The sequence below is a fragment of the Carettochelys insculpta genome, chromosome 1 (genome assembly GCF_033958435.1).
Source record: "Carettochelys insculpta isolate YL-2023 chromosome 1, ASM3395843v1, whole genome shotgun sequence".
Classification (NCBI taxonomy): Eukaryota; Metazoa; Chordata; order Testudines; family Carettochelyidae; genus Carettochelys; species Carettochelys insculpta.
In genome coordinates, this window is record NC_134137.1 from 198541600 (window position 1) to 198564811 (window position 23212).

Sequence of the window (23212 nt, forward strand, 5' to 3'; positions counted from 1 at the left end):
CTACTAGCCAGTGATCTAAGATGCCTTTCAAAACCACTCATAAAGTTAAGGGGAGGAGGAGGAGAAAATTTCCATCTTGACATTTGAAGGTGCAACTTATTATGGGATGAGTTCCTCCCCACCCCCAGTTAACTTTTTTATTCCCATACTATCATCAACCAGTGAGTATTAAGGAACGGAGGCTGATCCCACTATTCTAGGAAAACTGGCTAATCCCCTGACAAATGAAGCCATACCCATGCCACTTGGATAGAAAGATCATTTTATCTACTGCTGCAATAGATGCAGGATAGTCAAGTGTGCACTTGGCCATTTGACTTCCAAATAGTGTTATTTATGGAATAGGTAGGAAACACTGAAAGAATATTCTAATCATAACTGCACACGGAACTTTGCTGACAGCCGCTGCAGGCCCAGAAGCAATGGGGGTGAGGGGGGAAGGTGGTGTCTTCACACACCCCAGAAGTGGTAGAGACTCAGGAGGAAAGGGCAGGGCCAAGAACAGTAAACCTTAACACTGCCCAGAGTACAGTACTAACGCTCCCTCCACCCAGCCTCCAAAAGCCCCACTGAGCAGCAGCAATGTTCCTGCAATGTTTCAAAGGACCCCAGAGCTCCTTCCTCCACTACAGCTACTATGGCAATGGGGGTGGCTAGGAGATCTGGGCCCCTGAAACACCAGGCCCCAGTGCAGCTACCTGCTTTGCCTCCATCTCCACCAAGGAAATGCTAAAGGGACACCTACTGTTAATATTTCAAGTCTCACGGTTTAAACACATTAGCTCATAGTGCCTGTGTTGACATTTAGAAGATCACTGGGGTATTGTGGGTGGATGGTTGAAAATTAGCTTTCCCTATGTGCTTTTGGAAAACCACATGCATTATTTCATCTTAGTTTAATTTTTACTGTGTTAATGGCAATGATGACTCGCAGCACAGAGAGATACTGTGAATTATTTTTATTATGAAACAATAAAGTTTTAGTGAAACCAAGAAAAAGTAATATGCTGGAAATAGATGCAGCTACTCACATCAAACACAATGATCAAACTATACACAGATCTTTAATGAATGCAGCAATGAAAACAGACCTAAAAGTGACAAACAGTAACAATTTGGGGTTGGGAAATGTATAAAGTTACAGGCAACTATATGGCTTACCTCTGGATGTTCTAGTTCTCATAGATTCTCTGGATGGAATGTAATAGCTCAAAACTGCCCAGAATCAAAACAGCTGGACTTCCAGATGGAAGTGTGCTCAATACTCAGATTCAATCCGATAGGGAGAATAGAGACCATGGAAGCACTTGTCCCAGCAGCCAGCACTGTCTAAGAGCTGAAGGATTCGAAAGGGACCCCAAGTTATGAGACTACAAGGACCACTGACCTAGCCAACAGCACATTTTGCAGGAACACATTCTGGCTCGGGACAGCAACCAAAAGCTCCCTCTTCATCTGTCTTTTTCATGCTGTCCTTTGCCATGATGATATGGACTTGAGCCACACCCATGGTCATTCTGACCACTGTGACACTGCCATTGGCCACTACCATGTTCTCCTGGGACAGCCAAATTTCTTTCTTCACCACACATCAGCCAGCCAGCTTACTTTTGCTCTAACTTGGCCATAAATTCTGCAACCATATAGTTGTAAGTCTTCCTATCTTCTGGTTTGGTAGTTGTCTGTGGCAGATTTAACTCTGTAGACCAGGCATGGGTTTCCAACCAATATAGTACAAGAATCAGTCCACTGTAGCACGGTAGGGCTGGGGCTGACTTTCCAGCTGACGGTCATTAAGGTTCTAAGTATAAAAATGCTGATGCACAGCAGGGAGCTCCTCTCCAGCATCTGTACGGTCATTCTGAATGGGTAAAACCCATCAGCAGCAGCACAGGGACAACAGGCTCTGAACAGGCCTAGAAGAGCTCTTATCATTGCTGTGCAGAGTCCTCTTTAGTTCATCAAAAAATGGTCACATATCCTCCTGCCAGACTGGATCTTTTCATCTGCCTTTGCAGCATACTTCCTCCTGAACCATCTGCTGTTCATCAGGCACTGCCAAATGCTTGAGTGATGAACCCCACACATGAATCTACATTGCAATGCCCACAAAAAAAAAAGTCATTGTTGTTTATGCGCACAAGGTGGCTCAAGCAATACTTCTTTTCAGAGAGGGATCAAGAAACGAATAGACAAAATCTGGTTTGATGCCAACTTTTAGAAGGGGGAGAATGCCATCCTGAAAAACTGACATGAGGCCAGTAACCATGTACAAGTGAACAGATAGGTGAGCACTGTATAGCCACTAGAAGCATAGAAGACATGGTGCATAGCTATTGTATATACAGGAACAAAAAACACAATACAGTAAACTTTCATATCCAGCAGCTCTGGGACCAGGAGGTTGCCTGATATGCAAGTATTCTGTACAACAGAAAGGTATACCTAGCAATGCATAACACTAAAGAAAAGCAAGATTAGATATTTTAAAAAAAACAAAAATGTATGCAGAGTACTTTCTTACTTTAAGTAGTATTGTATACTGTATTTGCTGTATTTATTTGCATTTACGTTCACAATACTGCACTTATGCAAAAAGGAACTAAAATTTACTTATAGTTGAAATGCCGGTTATAAGCGTTTGACCACAGAATGCCAGATAGGAAAAAAAAAAAAAAAAAAATTACTGTACAGTTTGAAACAACCTCAGTCCACTATGCAAAATATGATGCTTCACTTGTGTGCAAGCAAACTAACTCACTTTGATATGAGAACAACAACAAGACCACCACATCACCTATAGCCTGCATCCCAAACCCCTCCAACGCATGAAATCAACAACTATACTGGAACATGATGCTACAGTCTCAGAGGCTCTGGGTCAGAGGCCTGTGATTGTCTACAGACAACCACCTGAACTCAAGAAAATTCTCTGGTGTAGACATAGCCTAGGAGAGACCTTCATTATGTATGGATAGCACAATTCCTAAAGGAACTCAGCCTCTACTATGTTATGAAGTTAAGTCCCTTGGGGACAGAACTGGATGAAATTCTATCAAGGTGGAGGGTTTTTTGGGAGGGTGAGATGGAGGGTTTTTTTAAAACTTCCTTTCATCTAATAATGAAAAACTGCCTAGGAAACTTAAGTAAATAAAGTGCTACTACTAAAGAAAGCTGTATTTCTGGCCTCTTTCTCATTTATTTTCAAATAAAAATATTCTCTGCCCTGTTCTAAATTAATGTCACTATTCAATGCTTCATCTTCTTCCCATTCTGATTTAAAGGTTACTAAAAAAATAGAAGCAGAGTGACATATCCACTATTTCAAAACTCTGCATTTCTTAGTGAAGCACTGAAGGTAGTAAAGATGCTGAAGATCTCAGTGAATGCTAGTGCACACACAACTCAGGTTTTAAAAATGCAATAAAAGCTAGACATTAATCTTCAGCGGTGTACTTTGAGGGAAAAAAACACAACACATTTAAAATTTATACTGAGAAGAACTTGGTTGTTTACATTCCCTCATGATACTACAAAACAATATTCATTCAACACAATGGCATTCTCCAGGCTCTGCTATCATGATATTCATCCACAATATTCCTTCTAATGCTATAAGTTCTATATATTTTCTCGTTCAGAGCACGCAAAGAACTGAAAAGTCACATTCCATCAGTTCCTCACATTTGGGTACGTGTAGTTTTGCAGAAGAGTACAAAGAAGCCAGTGAGAGTCTGGTTTGCTTACGGTGAGGACATTATTAAAAGTAAGTAACCTAATGGGACCGAGGAAAAGTTGGTGTGCTAGTAGCAAGAAGGATAATATATGTAGTTTGACAGCCTTTGGTTTGTTTCTCCTTGCTTTACATTTTTAAGTTTGGTGTACCATGTATAGCATAATTTTAACCAGCACACATTTGCTTATTAGTTATAGGAATGATCTTATGTAAGAATAATTTTAAAGTCAAGGTGTTATACATGGAGAATACCAGCATTAGTTTTCAATTAAAACAAAAACAAAACAAAAAAGGCACAAGGAAATTAATTCTGGGATAGCACAAAATGGGGAGGGGAGGAGTGTCACAGAGCTCAGACTCCAGCTCAAGCCAGATATCTACAAATCAATTGAACAAACTTACTGGTCCTAGCACTGTGAACCACAGAAATTTGGTACAGGCCAGCCATGGATTCTTATTTCTAGTGTAGATACCCCAAAGATGGCCAGGGCAAGCCAACAACATTAAGACTCTTGTTCACATATTTTGGAACTATGACAGTACTTCTCCACTAAAGCAGTGTTCAAATCTCGTATCATGCCAGAAACATTAATATTTGATTGTTAGCTTCCTCCAGGGTCAGGGCCCCATTTTCCCCAGAGCATACAAATGGAGAACATTCTTTTCTTCATACGCCTTCAAGCAAATGCCAAACAAACAAGTGTGACAGCCAGGTTAGGATCGCTGGGAAAAGCGTAACGGAAATAAGATCATATGGATTATAGATATTTAAGTACATCTCTAGTAAAAAAAATAAATCCTATTTTGGAATATGCATACATATCAGCATTCCTCACCAATCCTCCACTTGCCTTCAATATACCTGCCATCTATAAAACATATTTGCAGCTGTATGATAAGGTTTTAATTGGACAAGGTGAGTGTGCTCAGTCATTTTGAGCATAATGTTAAAGAGTTAAAATTGGAAGAACTTCATAAGCAGTAATTACATAACATTTTCACACTGTAAAAATAGGTACATTATTAAAACTCATACACTAAGTCATAGCTGTATCTTTGATTTCTAGTCAAACTGTTCTTCTCCCCTTCTCTTCCCCTCCCCATAAAAAATTCTCTTTGTGAGCTAATTTCTATAGATTCTTACAATACTAGGACTGGAAGGGACCTCAAGAGGTCATCAGGTCTGTGACCCTGCCCTCACAGCAGGACCAAGCACCATCTAGATAGTAGGTTTCCAAACTGCGGGGCGCAAAGAAATTCCTGGTGGGGGCACGAGATGACCCCACCCCGAGAAAGAGTCCATGCTGGCGTTACCTTCTGCAAAAATGAAGGTAGCTCCAGCGTCCTGCTGCACAGTGGTGGGAAAACGCACAGCTGCATGCCAGAGCCAGTGTCTCAGGAAGCGCAAGCGCTGCATCTCCTCCACAAAGAGCTGGCATGTTTCTTGAAACACCCCGTCTATTGCCAGTCGGTGACTTTCTTCTGCCTGCCACCTTCCTGCATGGGAGGTGGGTGGGGGAAGTAGAAGTCCCAGGTCTGCGCCAGGTCCAATTGCTCAAGCAGCAGAACCCCACAAGTACAGGTTCCCCATCCCTCCCATAAATAAAGAAAATGCTATAATGTTTTTGTTGGATGTATTTTATTTAAAAATCAATCCTGGCCAACAAGCCCCAAATCGGGTCCAACCCCTCCCCACCCCCCATCTGGCCACAGCATCATAACACCCTTCCATCCCCACACATGCACCTCAGTCCTGAGCCTGATATTGTACTTGGTGTCAAAAGCCAGAAAAAAAAAATATAATCAGATACTTTGTTTTCTGACAGTTCCGTGAAACATTGCATCAATGACCTAGCAAAATATCTTAAATTTCAAGTGGTCAAAAAAGGAGAAGCCAACACTGCATCCACAATTCAGTGTGATGCACTGATGCAGCACAATGTCGTCAGTTGCTTGTCTGCATTCAATTAATTAACAATGGAATTGTGAAAGAACTGCTTTGTTCAAAAGGAACTGACAAAGGTTTCTGATATGAAAACGACTTCTGACTTTTTTTTTTTGAAGAAAACAGATTTTCATTGGTAAAATTGGTTGGTGTATGCACAAACAGTACTCCAGTGATGCTTCTGTCTTGCGCTGGATTTGTGACATTGGTGAAAAAAAAAAATCCAGCTGTAACTGCAATTCACTGCATTGTACAGACAAATGTTGGCTGCTAAAACCCTTCCAGATGGCGTGCGTCACTCATTGAATTTGCCAAAGCTGTCAATTTTGTGAAGTGCTTTAAATACTAGACTCCGTGTGGTGGGAGTGGATCATAAAACTCTTGTGTTTCACATGGAGGTACAATGGCTTTCCTAAAAGGAACATGCTTTTGAGATTATTCCAACTTAAAGTGGAAATTTTACTCAAGCAACAGGAAAAAAAAAAAAAATGAATCACATTGTGCATTTATGGACCAAACATTTCAACTGTCACTAAGGTACCTCTTGGACATCTGAGTCTTTGAACAAGCTCAACTAGAAGCTGCAAGGAAACAATGCTGCAAACATTATAGTGCACCACACTGTCAAAGGGTTTAACGCAAAAACCCCAGCTTTGGAAACATCAGACAAGCTTCAGATGTCTAACTTTTTGTCTTTTCTAACATTTTCATCACTCGCCAACAATAAAGGTTTCCAACAACTTTGTAAAGACAATGTGAAGAACAAAAATCTGTTTCATCTCAACTGCCTTGCTGATGAATTCATCCCCTACTTTCCAGGCAACTTTTCAGTCAACTCCATTCATAATTTAGTACACAATACATTCAATGTCTATGTCGATTCACTGCCAGAAATACTGCAAACACAAGCACTCAAGTGCAAAAGATTTTTTTTAAAACTCAAAGCTTGGAGGAATTTTGGATAAATTTTTTCCACAATGTGCTCGAAAGTTGGAGAAGCAGTATGTATTATTCTTCTGTTTTTGTCAACGTACCTCTGTGAAAAAAGCTTTTCAAGTTAGTCACATTTAAAATGAAGGAAAGAAATCAACTGGATATTGAAAACTGTGTTGAGTACTTTCATCTTGCAAACGTAGGATTTCCTAACTCAAGAAAAAAAATGCATCACCCTTCACAGTAAATTAGTTTTGTTTCTGCTGTTTGTGATAAATTTAATTTTATTAATTTGGGGCCAGGAAAAACTATTTGTGCTTATTTTTAATTTTAAATAATTTTATACCAACCTTTTGTTTTTATTTTAAATTCTAAATTACACATTTAATTTTTTGTTAAAAGGGAGGCTGGCTGGAGGAGAAGAGGTTGGAGCAGAGCGTGAGGGTTTCTCAAAAATCAAGAAGAGGGCATGGTGCCAGAAAGTTTGGTAACCACTGATCTAGATCATCCACAAAGATGACCATCCAACCTGCTCTTAAATCTCTCGTGATGGAGAATCCACACCCTCCCTAGGCAATTATATATATAAAAGCAAACAAACTTAAAATTTACTTCTGCAATGCATTATATTTTATAACTATTTGTATGTGTTAACAGGGATAAGTTTTGCCTTACATATTAACCACAAGAAAATGTGAAACCTAAATATGCACTCTTCATGGATTTTATCCATGAGCTGATATGCCTACATACTTTAAAGCTCAGAAATCCATTTGAAAAAGAAAAAAAGCATTTCTTTAAAAGTTTGTTTTATTAGTAGCTATAATGGCATTAAATTTCAGCGAGAAACATTAGAAGTGCTCTCCTTATTAAAGGGTGAACTTTAACAAAAGGTGTTGAGAGGCTGAGACTGAGTAAACAAAGCCAATTCCTGACTGGATAATCAACTACTTCTAACATCACAGGGTTGCGTGATAGAGATTCCTGAGTGATAAGCCATGCTACCCTGCAAAGAGGAATGCTAAAGGAAAAACAGATTAAAAAGGAGATTTCTAAATAGAAAATTTATTAGGTGAGCTTTCATGGGACAGACCCGCCTTTTTCAGACCATAGCCATACCAGAACAGACTCAAAGCATGGGTTCTTTGAATTTTTAGAAATTAGTGTTTTGTTTTATTATTTGTACTCTTTAGAAAGCTGGTATTTCCCCTCACCGCTTGCTGTTCTAATTGCATATAGTTAAAATCCCAAACTCCAGCTACAGTACCTTCTCAAATATCGCAGTGATTGAAATCTTCGTTTTATCTGGAAAACCTGAACAAATTTCCGTTAGCTGAGAATTGTCTATGTGTATGTGCATTTCTTAAGAGAAATCAATATGGAAAATCCAATGAGGAAAAATTATGCACATAAATTCTGATTAAATATTTCAAATTAAAATGTAAAACCATAAGAATGGCCACATTGGGCGAGTCCAGATGTCCATCAAGTCCAGTGTCCTATCTTCTGGGGCATTTCGCATTGGCCACTGTCAGAATGGTGATTTGCAACCTGTGGCTCCCGACGTGCCTAGTACAAAAACCTCCTGATTATGTTCAATAAACAATGAACTCCTATCTAAACAGCAAATGATGTGGCCTCAAAACATTGGATAACTCCGCCTTTAATGTGTGCAATGCATTGAGGGATATGATACTGTACCTGTGTTTTGACCATATTGCTAATAAAGTCTTGATTTTGAAAAGGAAACTTGCAGCATTCCTGCTGTGAAGGGCAATGTGCGTTTTAAGAGAGAAAACTGAAATTAAATGTGAGGTAAAATTGGCATAAAGTGGGGTTGGAATGGCTTCAAAAAATGAGGCAAAACTGAAGATAAAAACAGTTTCAAACTGAATGAACACAATGCCTTATTTATATTGAGTTGGGCTGGACTCCCTCTATGTCTTGTTTGCAATAAGAAATTTGCCAACAAAAAAACGCAACAGACATTTTCTGAAAAAAAACAAACACTACTTCTGATGACCATTGTCCAGCTGGAAATATTGGGAGGGGGGAAGCTGTGGAGGAGCTGCTATGCAAAGCAAGGTAAAGAAAGAACATGTTCCCTAAAACGGTAAAATCACCAAGTATAACTGTGCCTAGTTGTGTGATAACTCAAGGAGATTGTGAAACAAGAAAAGCCATTCATGGATGGCGAATATATATAAGAGTGCTTTAATCAAAGTATCAGAGCAGCTGTACGGTGTTTTCAAAAACAAAAATTAATTGTTCAGGAAAAAAAAAAGTCAGAGATCTGCCATTATCTGCAAAGACGGTGAAGGATAGAACTCTAAAAATGGCCACAGATATTGCCTGCCGGCAGATTAAGGACATTAATACAGCCCCAGGCTTCTCTCTTGCTTGCAATGAGTTGGATGTTGATAACTTTGTGCAAGTTGCCTGGGTATGTGAATTCTGGAAGATCCCAAGAGGAGCTTAAGTCGCTGCTGCTCAAAGGCCAAACGAACAAGGGAAGAAAGATTCCTGCCCCCCCACCCCCACCCATCTGTCATTTACTACCTACAAATGAAGGGAAATAAACACCAGCCACAGCATCTCAGTTGTGACTGATGGGGCGCCCAGTATGAAAGGAGCACACCAGGGATTTCTCCATTGCAGAAAATGCTGACTCATAATTCATAAAGCAGCACTCTGCACAAATGTTTCCACCTGAGATCACAGGAGTGATGACCTTGGTAAAATCAGAGAGTCCACAAAAATAATGGAAAAAGCCTTAAACCACTGGCAGTTCTGTGCACTTCTCGAAGAGGTCAGCTGTCAATATTCCAGCCTCTCCAGGACAAGCTATGATGGCTTTCCAGGGGAAACATGCTTGTGCCTTTTGCAACCTGCCTGGAAGAAGTGAAGGTGTTCATGCAGGAAAAGTGCTGTGAATATACAGAGCTGACAGATCCTACGCGGCTACAGAAATTTCAGTTCATGGCAAACATCACCCCACATTTAAAATGACCTTAACAGAGCGCTACAAGGAAAGAGAAACAGCTCACTTGCTTTTAGAAGAGGTGCTATCATTTAAGCCAAAACAAGCATTTTTTGTGAGAGATACTGAGACAGGCTCGCTGGTTCATTTCCAGTCACTGAAGCAATTCAAAGAGGCAACAAAGTATGATCACCTAAGAATGCAATACTGAAAATGCAAGAAGCCTTTGTGGGGTGATTTCAGGAATTTAGAAAGGAAAAGGCAACTTTGTAATTTGTGCTGAAACCCATTGAAGCAGATTCCGCTGCACTCAACTTTTTAGCATTTACAGGGGCAGACTGAGCAGAAATGCAACTGAAATTTGCTGATTTGCAGGACAAGGACATGTGGCCTTTTTAAATTCAGAGGCTTGGTGACTGACCTCTAAGATCTATAAGAGCAGAAATCTACCCTGGCATATGAACACAAATGGACTGAAATGCTTGATCTTGGGGAAAAAAAAAAAAAAAAACACACACACACCACATTCTGTTCGAAGTTTGGAAATCTTTATCACATGACTAACAGGAAAATATATGCACTTGGTATCCTGCCCATCTTTGGATCTACTTATTTGAAAACACCTTGTTCGCACAGGTAAGAATTCCACAAAAAGTAAACTGAGAAGCCAACTGAACAATCAAAGCCTACAGTCCTACTTGAAAATGAAAATGACCGCCTACTCTCCAAACGCTGAAGATCTCTGAGAAACTCAGCAGCAGAAATCACACTAAAATACTGGTAAACTGAAAACTATCAGTATACTTAGGATGCAGAAAATAATTAGTATCATGTATTTTTGAAAATATCATTAAGTTTAAAACTGAGTATACTTAAGATGTGAACAAAAATTAAATGTCCCATTTCATTCATATGAATTCACATTAAACGTGTATTTGCTTAAAATGACAATTGCCGTCTTTATATGTTTACTGCTTTTGACAAGTGGAAACAGATGTGATCAGCATCCTCCAGAGAGAAAGAAGGTTCAAGAGTGAAAGTCAGGAAAATAGTGGTAAAAACAAATATGTGAAGTGTGAGGAATTATGTAGGAAGCTTGTGAATGCCCTGCAGTAAACATACACCACAGTACAAATAACTGTGCATGAGCTGTTCTTAAAATGGGGGTTACAAAAAGTATGGGTTGATGCTTGCTAAGGACCATCTATTCACACTCCTTGTGGCTCCTGGATGACTCATTTTTTTTAAACCTAATTTGGAAAAAAATGGTTCTCCTTACTATTTTGGTTGTCCACCCCTGTCCCAGCCCTTAGTTTCAAGCTGCTTATGACTGTCTAGTTTTCCTTATTTCTGTATTGAAATTAATGCTTTGGGTGGCTTAAAAGATCTCTCACGGTCATCAACAGGCTATGGAATCTTGGAAAAAAAAGCCAAGCCAATCAGTATTATACAGCTTCCCAATTTAGGGAGCAATGGCTTGCTTTTGTTGCAGCTGGAAAATATTCAGCTAAATAGGATGCTGCTGGACTTAAACTGTTACATGCAAAAGTAAAACATTCAGCACACACTTGGCAGTGGTCCTAAACTGAAGGCAGCCTACTATGGTCCCACTGAAAAAAAAAAACACTTCATTTAAAGCTCTTACTGGTTCCAACATTCTTCTCTGTTTGAATAGCATAGGGAATATCACTCAACTGGTTCAAAACTTTACATACACAAAACTACTTGTGACTTTCATATATCAGCCATAGAGATGCCAAGCACGTGTAACTTAAACTAACGTCAAGAATTTTTTTATTGGGAATAAAATGTGTACAACACTATTGTGTATATTCTACAGCCCAGTATTCCCATTATAAGTTGTACCAATGAATGCTGTGTCATCTATGAGAATAACAGCTATTTATAGATACAGTAAGTCAAGCTGACCCAACACAGAGTTGATAGGGCGTATATCGTTTAACACATATAAAAGCAAATGCCATGTCTACAAATTAAACAGATTAACTGTCAGTCACATACAGCTAACGAAGTATAACAATCTGATTATTTCACAAAAGATAAACAGTTTTTGTTTTATGAGCACTCAAACTCTAGTTAATAGTACGCTACATGCATATCAGTAGTAATAAACTCCTGTGACAGTATTTCGTGTATCACTGACTTTTTTGTACATCATGAAAATCCAGTGACAGATGCTGACATGTGTTCCTCTTCAATTCAGTGACAGATATGACAAGTTTCTGCAATACCTTTGTAAAACTTCATGCAATTAAATTCAGGTATCTTTTAAGCCCATTTTTTAAATGCATAGGTATTATATTATTATTCTGAATTATACCTAATAGTAGGACTGGCTGATCACATAATGATATTGAGCTATGTGGCAGACAAAAAATGATCTTTTGGGACAACATGCAAGCAGCGAAATTCCTGAGATATATATCTCTAGAGATGAATGCACTCATTCAAAACCCCAGTCTTTTGTTTGCCAACTACCTGTTCTCAAAGTTCTGAGATCTCAGGCCCAAGTGCTGTGTGTGCACGAGAGAGAAATTACAGAAAGACCACCACCATACCCAAGGTCTGATTTACAGAGAGTGCACGTGCACTTGCACCCACTACACCAATTATGAAATTGTTACAAAAGAAAAAAAAAAGTTGGTGGGTTGCCAAGGACTGACTCCTACCATTTCCTTCTTCCTGGAAACTCAAAGCAGGGGCAGGAGGGTGGGCTATGGAATGAACATGAGCAATACGCCTCCAAAAATACCAGTTATGGAACAGGTAGCTGTCTTCTTCATCCAGTGATTTCCCATGTCCATTTCAAATTAGCTGACTCAAAAGCAGTACCCAAGGAAGCAGGCAGGAGTTCATGGCAATGTGGATTGCAGCACAGCCCTGCCAAACACAACCTACTCTTTGGCCTGCTGAGTAATGGAATAGTGAGATGTAAACATGGACTGAGGACCACTTGTAGCTCTACAGATATTCTGGCTTGGCACATGCAGTAGGAAGGCCACCAAAGAAGCCTGAGCCCTGCCTGAAAGGACCCAGATGACCTTCAGTGGAGGGATTTTGGTTAGTGGTGGGAACCACTGTAAAATGAAGAAAGCATCTGTGACCTAAAAAGATTGTCACGTAGAAGTAGGCATCCTTCAAGTACAGGGCAGTATACAACTTTCCTGATCCAGGGACAGACTGAGGGAGGCTGAAGAGACCATGTGGAACTTGAGCTTCCCTTCATACCTGTTGAGCTCTCTCAGGTACGGGGTGCGCAACAGACCTTCCTTGGCCTTGGGGATTAGAAAGAATCAAGACGAGAACACAGTATTTCAATAATGGGCAGAACTTCAGTATCCCTAACTGCAACAGCTCTCAAATCTCCTGCAAAAGTAGATTCTCATGACCTTGATCCCTGAAAAGGGATGAAGCAGGAATTGCAGGGTATAACCCTGACAAATGGTACTCAAGATACAGCAGTTGGATGTTATGGTGACCTAGGCCAGGAGGAATCTGGAAAGGCAGCTTCCAAACCAAGGGAAAACTGAATCTGAGTCTGGTATGCCACCCTTGGATGCAACCTCAAAAATGGATTTTTCAGCCCCTGGTTTGGGGCAGACTAAGCCTGACTGCCTTGAGGGTGTGAATTGACTCAGAGGGTGCTTGTAGCCCTTGCTTGTGTTTTTGATCGTCTTCCTTCCTCTTTCCTTGGCAGGTGACTTCAGATTGAAAAGTTTTCAAAAGAATTCGTAGGTCTGATATCCATTTTGAATATTTGTTTCCCTCCAAATCATTGTCTCCAATGTTTTGTTGCTTGGTTTTAATATCTCCAGTTCCCAACCAGTAATAATGTTTTTGATTGTCACACCCTTTATTTTGTTATTGTTTGCCACATTTACTGTATATCTGTCTTCGTAAGCCTCGTTCTTCAAAGCAGTGCTACCTTCTAATTTTCCCTTTTTCTTCTTCCATCCTCTGTCTTGTCTCATTTAGTTTACTTTATTGATGTGGGGAAAATATGTTCACAAAGCTTAGTGTATATATGTTGCATCATAAAAAAAAGTTACTTAAAATTTTCTATATAACCAGACTATTATGGATTTAAAAAAAAAAAAAAAAAAAAAGTTACTCACCTGTAGCAACAATGGTTCTTAGAGATGTGTCCCCGTGGGTGCTCCACAATAGGTGTCGGGCTCGCCCGGTGCCGCAGATCAGAATTCTTCGAGCAGTTTCTCCTGGATCGCGCATGCGCCGGCGCGCGCTGCCCCCCCCCGCGCACCCCCGGCTGCATGCACGATCCGGTCCCCGCCAGTCCCTTGACCAACCGCCTCGGATGCTCCTGAAAAACACTAGACAGAGATCCGAAGCGGGGAGGATGGGCGGGTGGTGGAGCACCCACGGGGACACATCTCGAAGAACCATCGTTACTACAGGTGAGTAACTTCTTTCTTCTTCGAGTGGTCCCCGTGGGTGCTCCACAATAGGTGACTACCCAGCAGTAACCCAAGTAAGGAGGTGGGTAATTGATTCATGTGCAGCTTGCCCCCAAGAGGACTGCTGTCGACAGACGGGTATCCTCATCAAACACCCGAGGCAGGGCATAATGTTCGGCAAAGGTGTCGTAGGATGACCAGGTTGCCGCTCTACAGATGTCTTTTAGCACGATGCCCTTGACGCTGCCACCGCCCTGATGGAGTGAGCCCTGGATGGGGCCAGGAAAGGAGCATTTTGAAGCTCGTAGCACATTTTTATACAGGACACAATGTGCTTAGAGATTCTCTGTAAAGAGAGACCTTCTCCTTTTGACCTGGGAGAGAGAGAGAGAGAGAGAGAGAGAGAGAGAGACTAGGAGCCTGTCCGTTTTCTGGAAGGACTTAGTTCTGTCTATGTAGAAGGCCAACGCCCTCCTCACATCCAGGGGATGCAGGCGTGCCTTCTTGCCGGAGCTGTGAGGCTTCAGGTAAAACGAGGGTAAAACTATTGGCTCATTAAGATTGGACTCCGAAGAGACTTTTGGAACAGAGGCTGGGTGCAGCCTTAAGGTTACCGCCTCCTTTGAGAATACTGTGCAGTGCGGCATTGCCATCACTGGCGCAAGCTCACTCACCCTGCGGGCTGACATAGTTGCAAGGAGGAAGGTTGTTTTTTGTTTTTTTGTTTTTTTTTTTTTTTTAATCGTAAGGAGACGTATGGGAACTGTGGCTAATGGTTCAAAAGGTTGACCCGATAGCGTGCTGAGCACCAAGTCCAAATTCCACGATGGTGGACGCGGTTTCCGAGGGGGGTACAAGTTTACCAGCCCCTTCAAGAACCTGGTAACGATAGGATGGGTGAATACCTTGGGCCCTTCCTCTGTGCGCCAAAAGGCTGATATAGCGGCGAGGTGGACCTTTAGTAAGGACAGAGAAAGCCCGCCTCTCTCGAGTTCCAGTAAGTATTCTAGTATTACAGGTATAGGAACGTCAAGGGGAGTTAACTGCTTGGCGGAACACCAGGCTGTGAATCGAGTCCATTTCTGCTTGTAAGTCCTCCTGGTGGAGGTCCTTCGACTACATTCCAGAACTTGTACTCCCTCTGTACACGTGCTCTTTAAAGAGCTGAGCCATGGATTAGCCATGCTTGTAGGTGCAGACCCTAAGGGTGCGGGTGAGTTAAGGATCCCTGAGCCTGCGTGAGTAAGTCCGGTGCCACCGGTAGAGGGAGTGGTGGGCGGTCCGACATGCGCAAAAGCAAGGGAAGCCATTGCTGCCCATCCCAAGCGGGACTATGAGTATCATGCGAGCTCTCTCCCTTCTGGCTTTGTGCAAGACCTTGTGGCAAACAGATCGATCTGGGGAAACCCCCATGTACGAAAAATGCGCCGTAGCAGATTGGAGTGGATCTGCCATTCATGCGTGATTGCGAAGCGCCTGCTCAGCTGATCTCCTTTCACGGTGTGAGCGCCCGGCAAGTACGAGGCTTTCAACGTTATGTTGTTGGCGATGCACCAATTCTACAATTGGACTGCTTCCGCACATAGGGCACAGGATCGTGCTCCTCGTCGATTGATGTAAAACATAGTGGAGTTATTGTCGGTATTGAATCCCGACTACTTTGCCATGTAGGTAATCTCAAAAATGTTTGCAGGCATTGAACCATGCTGGAGCTCAGAGCAGTGTTATGTGCAGTGTCTGTTCCGCAGGTGACTATAGCCCTTGTGTTACCTTGTCGCCGATGTGTCCTCCCCATCCTATGTGGGAGGCGTCGGTAGTAAGAAAAAAGTTTATGGTTGGTGAAAAGGCACCCCCACTAGCAGATTCTCAGGGTTTTCCCACCACGCCAGGGATCTGCGCACCTGTTGTGGGTGACACCACCCTGTGGACAGTGTGGGATGCCGGTTTGTAAACGCTCGCCAGCCAATGCTGCAGGCTTCACATGTGCAACCTGGCATTCTGTCCCGCAAACGTCGCTGCCGCCATGTGGCCCAGCAGCTGTAAGCACGTTAAGACCAGCACCGTGGAGCTGTATGTGATGACTTGCACCAGCGAACTGATGGCGTGGAAGCAGGCGTCGGGTAGGTACACCCTTGCTGTGATAGAGTTTATGAGTGCCCCTATGAACTCTATATGTTGTGTGGGTTCGGACTTTGACTTTGCGAGTTGATGACTAGGCCCAGCGAAGAAAAAACATGTCCACTGTGACGCGTATCATGCATAAGACCTCTGCCTTCGAGGCCCCTTTTAGCAGGCAGTCGCCCAGATATGGGAAAAACAAACACCCCCGTCTGTGCAGGTAAGCTGACACCACTGCCAGGGTTTTGGTAAAGACTCTGGGGGCTGAGGAGAGGCTGAATGGAAGAACCATATGCTGGAAGCACTCCTGGCCGACCGTGAAGCGGAGGAAGCGTCTGTGTGCTGGGTGGATTGTTATATGAAAGTAAGCATCTTATAAAGTCGAGTGCTGCAACCAAGTCTCCATCGTCCAGTGCCGTGAGTATCAAGGCAACTGTGATCATCCGAAAACGCTGCTTGCGCAAGTAACTGTTGAGGCCCTGAAGATCTAAGATGGGCCTCCAGTCTCGTGTTTTCTTCTCTGGTAGGAAGTAGCATGAATAAAAACCTTCCCCTGGAATTATTCTAGCACTCTTTCCACCTCCCCTATGAACATAAGGTGATTCACCTTCTGCTTGAGCCTCGCCTCGTGGCAGCATCCCTGAGGTGAAGCCTGGTGGGAGGCTTCGTCGGTGGAAGCAACTGGAAGGGGATCGCATAACCCGTGGCTATGATCTCCAGCACCCATTTGTCTGTGGTGATCTTTTGCCATTGGGAGTGGAACGGTCTGAGACGATGATGGAACATGAGATGAGAGTGGCATTGAGCGAGGGTATTGATAGTGCAGCCCCCGACATACCCGTCAAACTTGTTGCCTTTGGGCCTGACCCGAGGGCGTATGGCTTTGGTGAGAACGTCGCCTAGGAGTTCTGTACTGTTGCTGCTGTTGATAGCGCCCTTGGCCGTAGCCCCGTTGATATTGAGCACGCTGTGGTTGTAAGCGTAGTGTCTTTGCTGAGGATAAAATTTTTCCCTCCTGTATGGGGGAGTATAAATGTCCAAGGTTCTAAGTGGAGCACTCGAGTCCTTACTGGAGTGAGGGACCGAGTCGTTTGAGTCTGCAAACAGCTTTTATGTATCAAAGGGAAGGTCCCCCATCTTCGCCCGTAGGTCCCTCGGGATACCCGAGGTCTGGGGCCAGGATTCTCTATGCATGACCACTGCTGTAGCCGTTGAACGTGCCACCGTGTCCACCACGTCCAGGGCGATCTGGACTCCCGTCTGCGATGCTGCATAGCCCTCTTGAATAATCGCCTTTAACACCGGCTTTTTCTCTTCCGGAAGTGAATCCATGAGGGGAGTAAGCCTGGAGTAATTATCAAAATTATAGTTTGCTAGGTGTGCCCATAATTTGCCACTCTCAATAGCAGGGTAGAAGAGGAGTATACCTTCCTGCCAAACAGCTCTAGCTTCTTAGCATCTTTGCCCGATCCCCCTGATTTGTACTGAGAAGCCTTTGACCTCTGCTGGGACGACTCGACCAAAGAATTTGATTGTGGGTGACTGAAGAGGAGCTCCGTGCCCTTTGCCAGGACGAAGTACTTCTTATCCGCTGTCTTGTTCGTAGGCGGAACAGAGGTCGGAGTCTGCCATATAGTAACGGCTGACTCCAGAATGGCTTCGTCCAGCAGAATAGCAATTTTGGACGAAGCCGGCGGTCTCAAATTTTCCAGGAGTTTGTGATATTTCTCCTGCAACTCTGCCGTTTGAATGTCTTGCGTGAAAGCCACCCTTTTAAACAGCTCCTGAAACTGTTTAAGGTCATCCGGGGGAGAGACATCCCCGGGGGCCATGGCCTCATCTGGGGAGGATGAGGAGGAACCACTAGGGTAAACCTCCCTAGAGCCCTCAGGCTCCTGCGGTCGATGATACACTTGCTCGCTGGAGGACTGTGAAGTAAAGTCTCGGGGTTCTAAAATTAACTCCCCTTGAGACAACTGTGTTTCCATCCCAAATCAGGAGTGCCCACAGGGGTACTCAGCGGCCAGGGGGACCTCCCCCTGGGTGTAGGCCTGTGGTGTCTGTGTCCAGCATGATAAGGAAGACCATGGCAGCATGGGCAAGGGTCTGGGGATGGAGACCTAGACCACTCACGGGGTGCGTACCCCCGATGTCTGGGAGAGCGAGACCTCCGCGACGACAAAGATCAAGGTGAAACTGGCTTGTGATAGTACTCCAGGGGATCCAATCCCAGAAATGGTGAAGGTGGCCCAAGCCACGGTGACATTGGTTGGAGGAACGGAGAAGGAGGTTCCGGATGGGCCGGTGGAGACAGGCCTTCGGTGCGGCGTGTGTATCACAGGGGGAGGGCTTAGTGCTAACAGCAGCGCAGCCCTGTCCGGAGATGGACTGCGGTGCCGGGCTTTTGATTTTGCCTTGCCCCTCCCCTGCAGGGCTGGCACCGCCCCCTTCCATGCCAGGGATCTCGGCCCCGCTGTAAGCGCCAAGCTCGGCACCGTCAGCTGCGGTGCTGCGCAGGTCTCCTCCTCCGGTGCCTGCAGGCTCTGTGCCTGGCACCCCTGCACCATTGGTGCCACGGGGGCTGGTGCCGCCAGGTCCGGCGCTTGCCTCGCTGATGCTCTAGGCGCCACGCATGCTGGCTGTTGTATAAACCGGAGGCTCAGCCTCTGCCACGTGCGCTGCCGCGCTGCTGCTTACCCGAGTATGCGGCTGGGGACTGTGTGCTCCCCTCGTCCTGCTTGCTGCAAAGGCCGGCAAGGATCAAGCCAGGGAGAGTTTCCTCCGTTTCTGCCCCAAGGGGGTCAGAGAAAGCTGCCCTCCTCTTATGCAACCCAGAGGGCCCTTCTGGGTGAGGCTTCTCTCGCAAGTCCAGCTGGAGAGCCTTATCAACAAGAGCATTTTATGCCTCATCGCTCTGTCCTTCCTGGCCCTGGCTGTGATCTTAACACAGTGAGAACACTTCTGGGTAGCCTGTGATTCCCCCAGGCATCGGATGCATTCGCTATGCCCCACGGAGGCCGGCGTAGCTTCACGGCATGACTCACACTTTTTAAAACCTGAAGAGGCCATTGTGGCGAGTCCCTTACTGTTAATTGGGTACTTAGCACTTAATCCATGCCTTTCCACCCCAAATAGTGATCACTGATCTGCGGGACAGCAGGCGGCCTAAATGGCCTTCACGTCTGCTCTTCTCCGCTCTTTTTTTTTTTTTTTTTAAATAACCAAACACAACAAATGACACGTAGAAAAAAAAAAAACCCACTAATCTGACTCTGGCCTTAGCCTGAGTAGACTGTCTGCAGCTGATGGCAGTTGAGAAGGAACTGGCGGGGACTGGATCGCACATGCAGCCAGGGGCGCACAGGGGGGCGGCGCGCGCCGGCGCATGCGCGATCCAGGAGAACTGCTGGAAGATATCCGATCTGTGGCACCTGGCGAGCCCGACACCTATTGTGGAGCACCCACGGGGACCACTCGAAGAAGAATCATCCTTCAATGCAATTTGTGGAAAAAAATACCCCCCACACCCACAAAGTGATAGTATTCATATGAAGAGCCCCTTCCTACAGCACCATGGGGGGAGGAGGGTATAGGGAACCTTCAGTATAATTCCACAGGATAGTTCACAAGTTCCACTAATTGTCAAATATTTCAAATGCTATTGGTCAATACCATACTCGTATGCTTTCCTTCACCATCTTACGCCTCAGGGAGCCATTTATGAGGTTGAAATAAAATCAGATCTGAGACTTCATACTATTTTACTTCCTGGATGATAGAAGTAAAGTGAAAAGACCAGATGTAACACCACTAGTTCCAGAAATAGGTCCCTGGGCCAAAACAGTATGAACAAGATATCCAGCTTCCAGCAGCACACTAACATTTAAGGGAATTGTACCAGATACAAGATGAAAAGAGAATGGAACAATCTCAGAAATTGTAGGGAAAAAAGTGACCTACAACTCATTTAAAAAAAAAAACCCTACAACTTTTTGGCTTGTAACACCTTTTCAGCCAGCCACACATTTGTCTCGCTACATCCCCTAAACAAACCTACATCTCTACAATTATAGCATTTCATTACTCATATCATTTCTTTACTCATTCAGGATAGTTTAAGAACACTGGACAAGCACACGTGATGATATGCTCACCTGTACAATAAATAATTAAATGCTCTAATTTAAAATGAGCACAAAGACCAAGCTGATCCTCAACTCTATATTAAAAGTTGGTAAAAAAATTCTAGAACCTTTAATTTTGATCCGTGGTGCACAGGAGAGAATCCATCTTGTCCAGGTGGAATGAACAGTTCCCATTTCCCATAATCCATTTTCTTATATGGATGAGAAGATGGATTCCAGCCATCTACAACAGAGGAAGAATATTACTCAGATTTAGCCTATTCATATGTACTGAAAATATTCAACTTTACTTCTATTGTCTGAAAGTAACCCTGCTTAAAGTAGGTCCTGAAATTGAGGATTCTTTGGTCCGACAAAATATGTAGTCTGGGAGGACCGTGAGTGTTACTGGATCAGAGAGCCCCAGGAGCCAGGAGTGGGGACAAGCTGGGAGCCCTGTGGCTGGCAGCTCTGGCTAGGGCCAGGAAGACAATGGTGGCTGAGAGCAGCAGTGGGGGCCAGGGGCAGCAGCAGAGAAGTCAGTAGCAACTGGGAAGTTAGCAGCATTCATGCAGCCACAGCCAGGAGTACGCCCAGGGCTTGGAAACTGCAACCAGACTGACAGTGGGGAGGCCAGTGGCTGCAGCCCTGGAAGAAAAGAGTCCAACAGCCAGGGCTAGTGGCTGGAAGCAGGACAAGGGCCCAGAGTGGGGAAAAGAATCCAACGGCCAACAGAGGAACCTTTACCACCTCTGGTCTGGTAAACTCCCTGATTTGCGACTGCTCAGGTCCCAAGGGTGTTGGACCAGGGACGTTCAACCTGTACTGCTTAACACTACATCACTTACCAGCATCATCTGTTCTTAAAGGATCAGGTTCCAGTAATAACTCAATATTATAGTTAACAAAATAAACATTAGACTTGCTTTAGATTCTGACAAGGGAACTTTACCATTACGCTTTTTTTTTCCCCTGCTGTCATTGGCTATTCTAGTTTAAAATCCACAATTAAATCAGTTATGAAGAATCATTGATCAAGACAGTTATTTTTCCACAATAAAACATGATCCTGACCACATTTTGCCAGTTAAAATTCAGATAGTTGTGTTTGTGTCTCTTTGTGACACTCTCTCTTAAAACAGTCAATACCAGTATTCACTGCTTGCATATGGTTATACTTCACAAGACTTCATTTGCACAAAATATTGTTAGAAAGTCATAATCTGTTGAACACCCCTGTTCTGTTTAAATGTATTTCTCATCATAGCATATGAAGTGATGGAGATTTTGCTCTATATTCACTTCTCAAAACAGATTTGTAGCATTTCTCAGGCTCACAAGTTCCCTGAATTTTAAAAACCCTCTGAATTCCAACATTACATGTTACATTTCAGGTATACAGAAGGTGCAAGCAAGAATTTACAAGTCTTATGAAGGACTGAGCGGGGAGCACATAGGCAATGAGGCCTACCTAACCTCATGACACAGCACAAACTTTTTACAGCATCTAAAGAACATAAAATAATGGCACAGTGACAGACTACCTATCTTACCCTACCCACACTGAAGACAAGACCTTTCTGTGAGACAAAACATCTTTGAATTGGGAAAAGTAATCATAACTGGAACACTTTCCAATTACCATAGACTGCTATAGGACTTTGAGAAAGAGCAACATTGTTGATTCAGACTTGAATTAGCTTGGTAAAAATCAGGACATGACTTGCACTTTTTTCATCTTTTATTTTACTTTATAACCAATTCTGATTTTCTATACCTATAATGGTTTATAATTGGTTGTTGATAAACGTATGTTAATATTTTATCCAAGCCACTGTGGTTTTCCATGAAGTTTGGAAAACGTACCCAGATTACAAGGAACAGATACATATTTATATCCTTTGACGGAATGAACTGTTTAATGAGCTCACTCTGATACAGGGGCTCTTGAGTAGTGCAGTTAGTATACTTCTGGGGTACAGATCTGGAACAAGGGATACAAATCAAAAGACTCAAGGGGACCTCGAAAGGTTCATCAGATACAATCTCCCATGCTCACAGCATGACTAAGCACCATTTACACCGCCTTAACACACATTTGCCTAACCGGCACTTAAATCTCTAGTGATAGAGAGCTTCCACAACCTCCTTAAGCAATTTATTCCAGTTAACTACCCTGACAGTTCAGATGTCTTTCCCGAATGTCCAATCTAAACCTCCCTTTGCTGAAATTTAAACCCATTGCTTCTTGTCCCATCAACAGAGGTTGAGAAATAATATTTCTTCCCTTCTCCTTTTAAACTTAAGGAATTTGAAAACTTAAGTCCCCACTCAGTCTTCTCTTTTTCAAACTAAAACAACCCAGTTTTTTATTTTGCCTCAGATTTTTCTATCCCTTCAGTCGTTTTTGTTGATCTTCTCCGGAACTTTTCCAATTTGTCCACTCCTTTCCAGAAACATGGCACCCAGAACAGGACACAACATTCCAGCTGAGAACTTATAAGTACAGAGTGGAGTGAAAGAATTACTTCTGGTGTCTTGCTTACAACACTCCTGCCAATACATCCAGAATGTAGTTAGCTTTTTCATTTCCCCCTCCCCTGGCCCCCAAAACTTGCAACATTGTCACATTTATCTCATGGCCCACTTTGATCCCTAGATATATCTTACCACAATACTTCTACCTGGACAGTCATTTCCAATTTACGTGCATTGTTTCTTCATAAGCGAAGTACTTTGCATATATCCTTATTGAATTTCATCCTCTTCACTTTAAACCATTTATCCTGATCAGTTTGATCTTTCATCATATTGTCCAAAGCATTTGAAACCCCTCACAGTTTGGTATAATCTACAAATCCCCTTAAGCGTACACTATGCCATTATCTAAATCACTGATGAAGATTTTGAAAAATAACTGGTCGCAGAACTGAGCTCTGC

The 23212-nt window shown here is 43.3% G+C and overlaps 1 protein-coding gene across 2 annotated transcripts in view; it reads right to left on the reverse strand.

The window, feature by feature from the left end:
• The window catches only part of GBE1 (1,4-alpha-glucan branching enzyme 1), a 308337-nt gene that overhangs the window by 209944 nt on the left and 75181 nt on the right, over window positions 1-23212 (reverse strand). For both annotated transcript variants that reach the window (XM_074983475.1, XM_074983474.1), the window contains exon 3: window positions 20401-20516. In XM_074983475.1, coding sequence (XP_074839576.1) covers window positions 20401-20516 — 116 coding nt within the window. The remainder of the gene's footprint in view (window positions 1-20400; window positions 20517-23212) is intronic.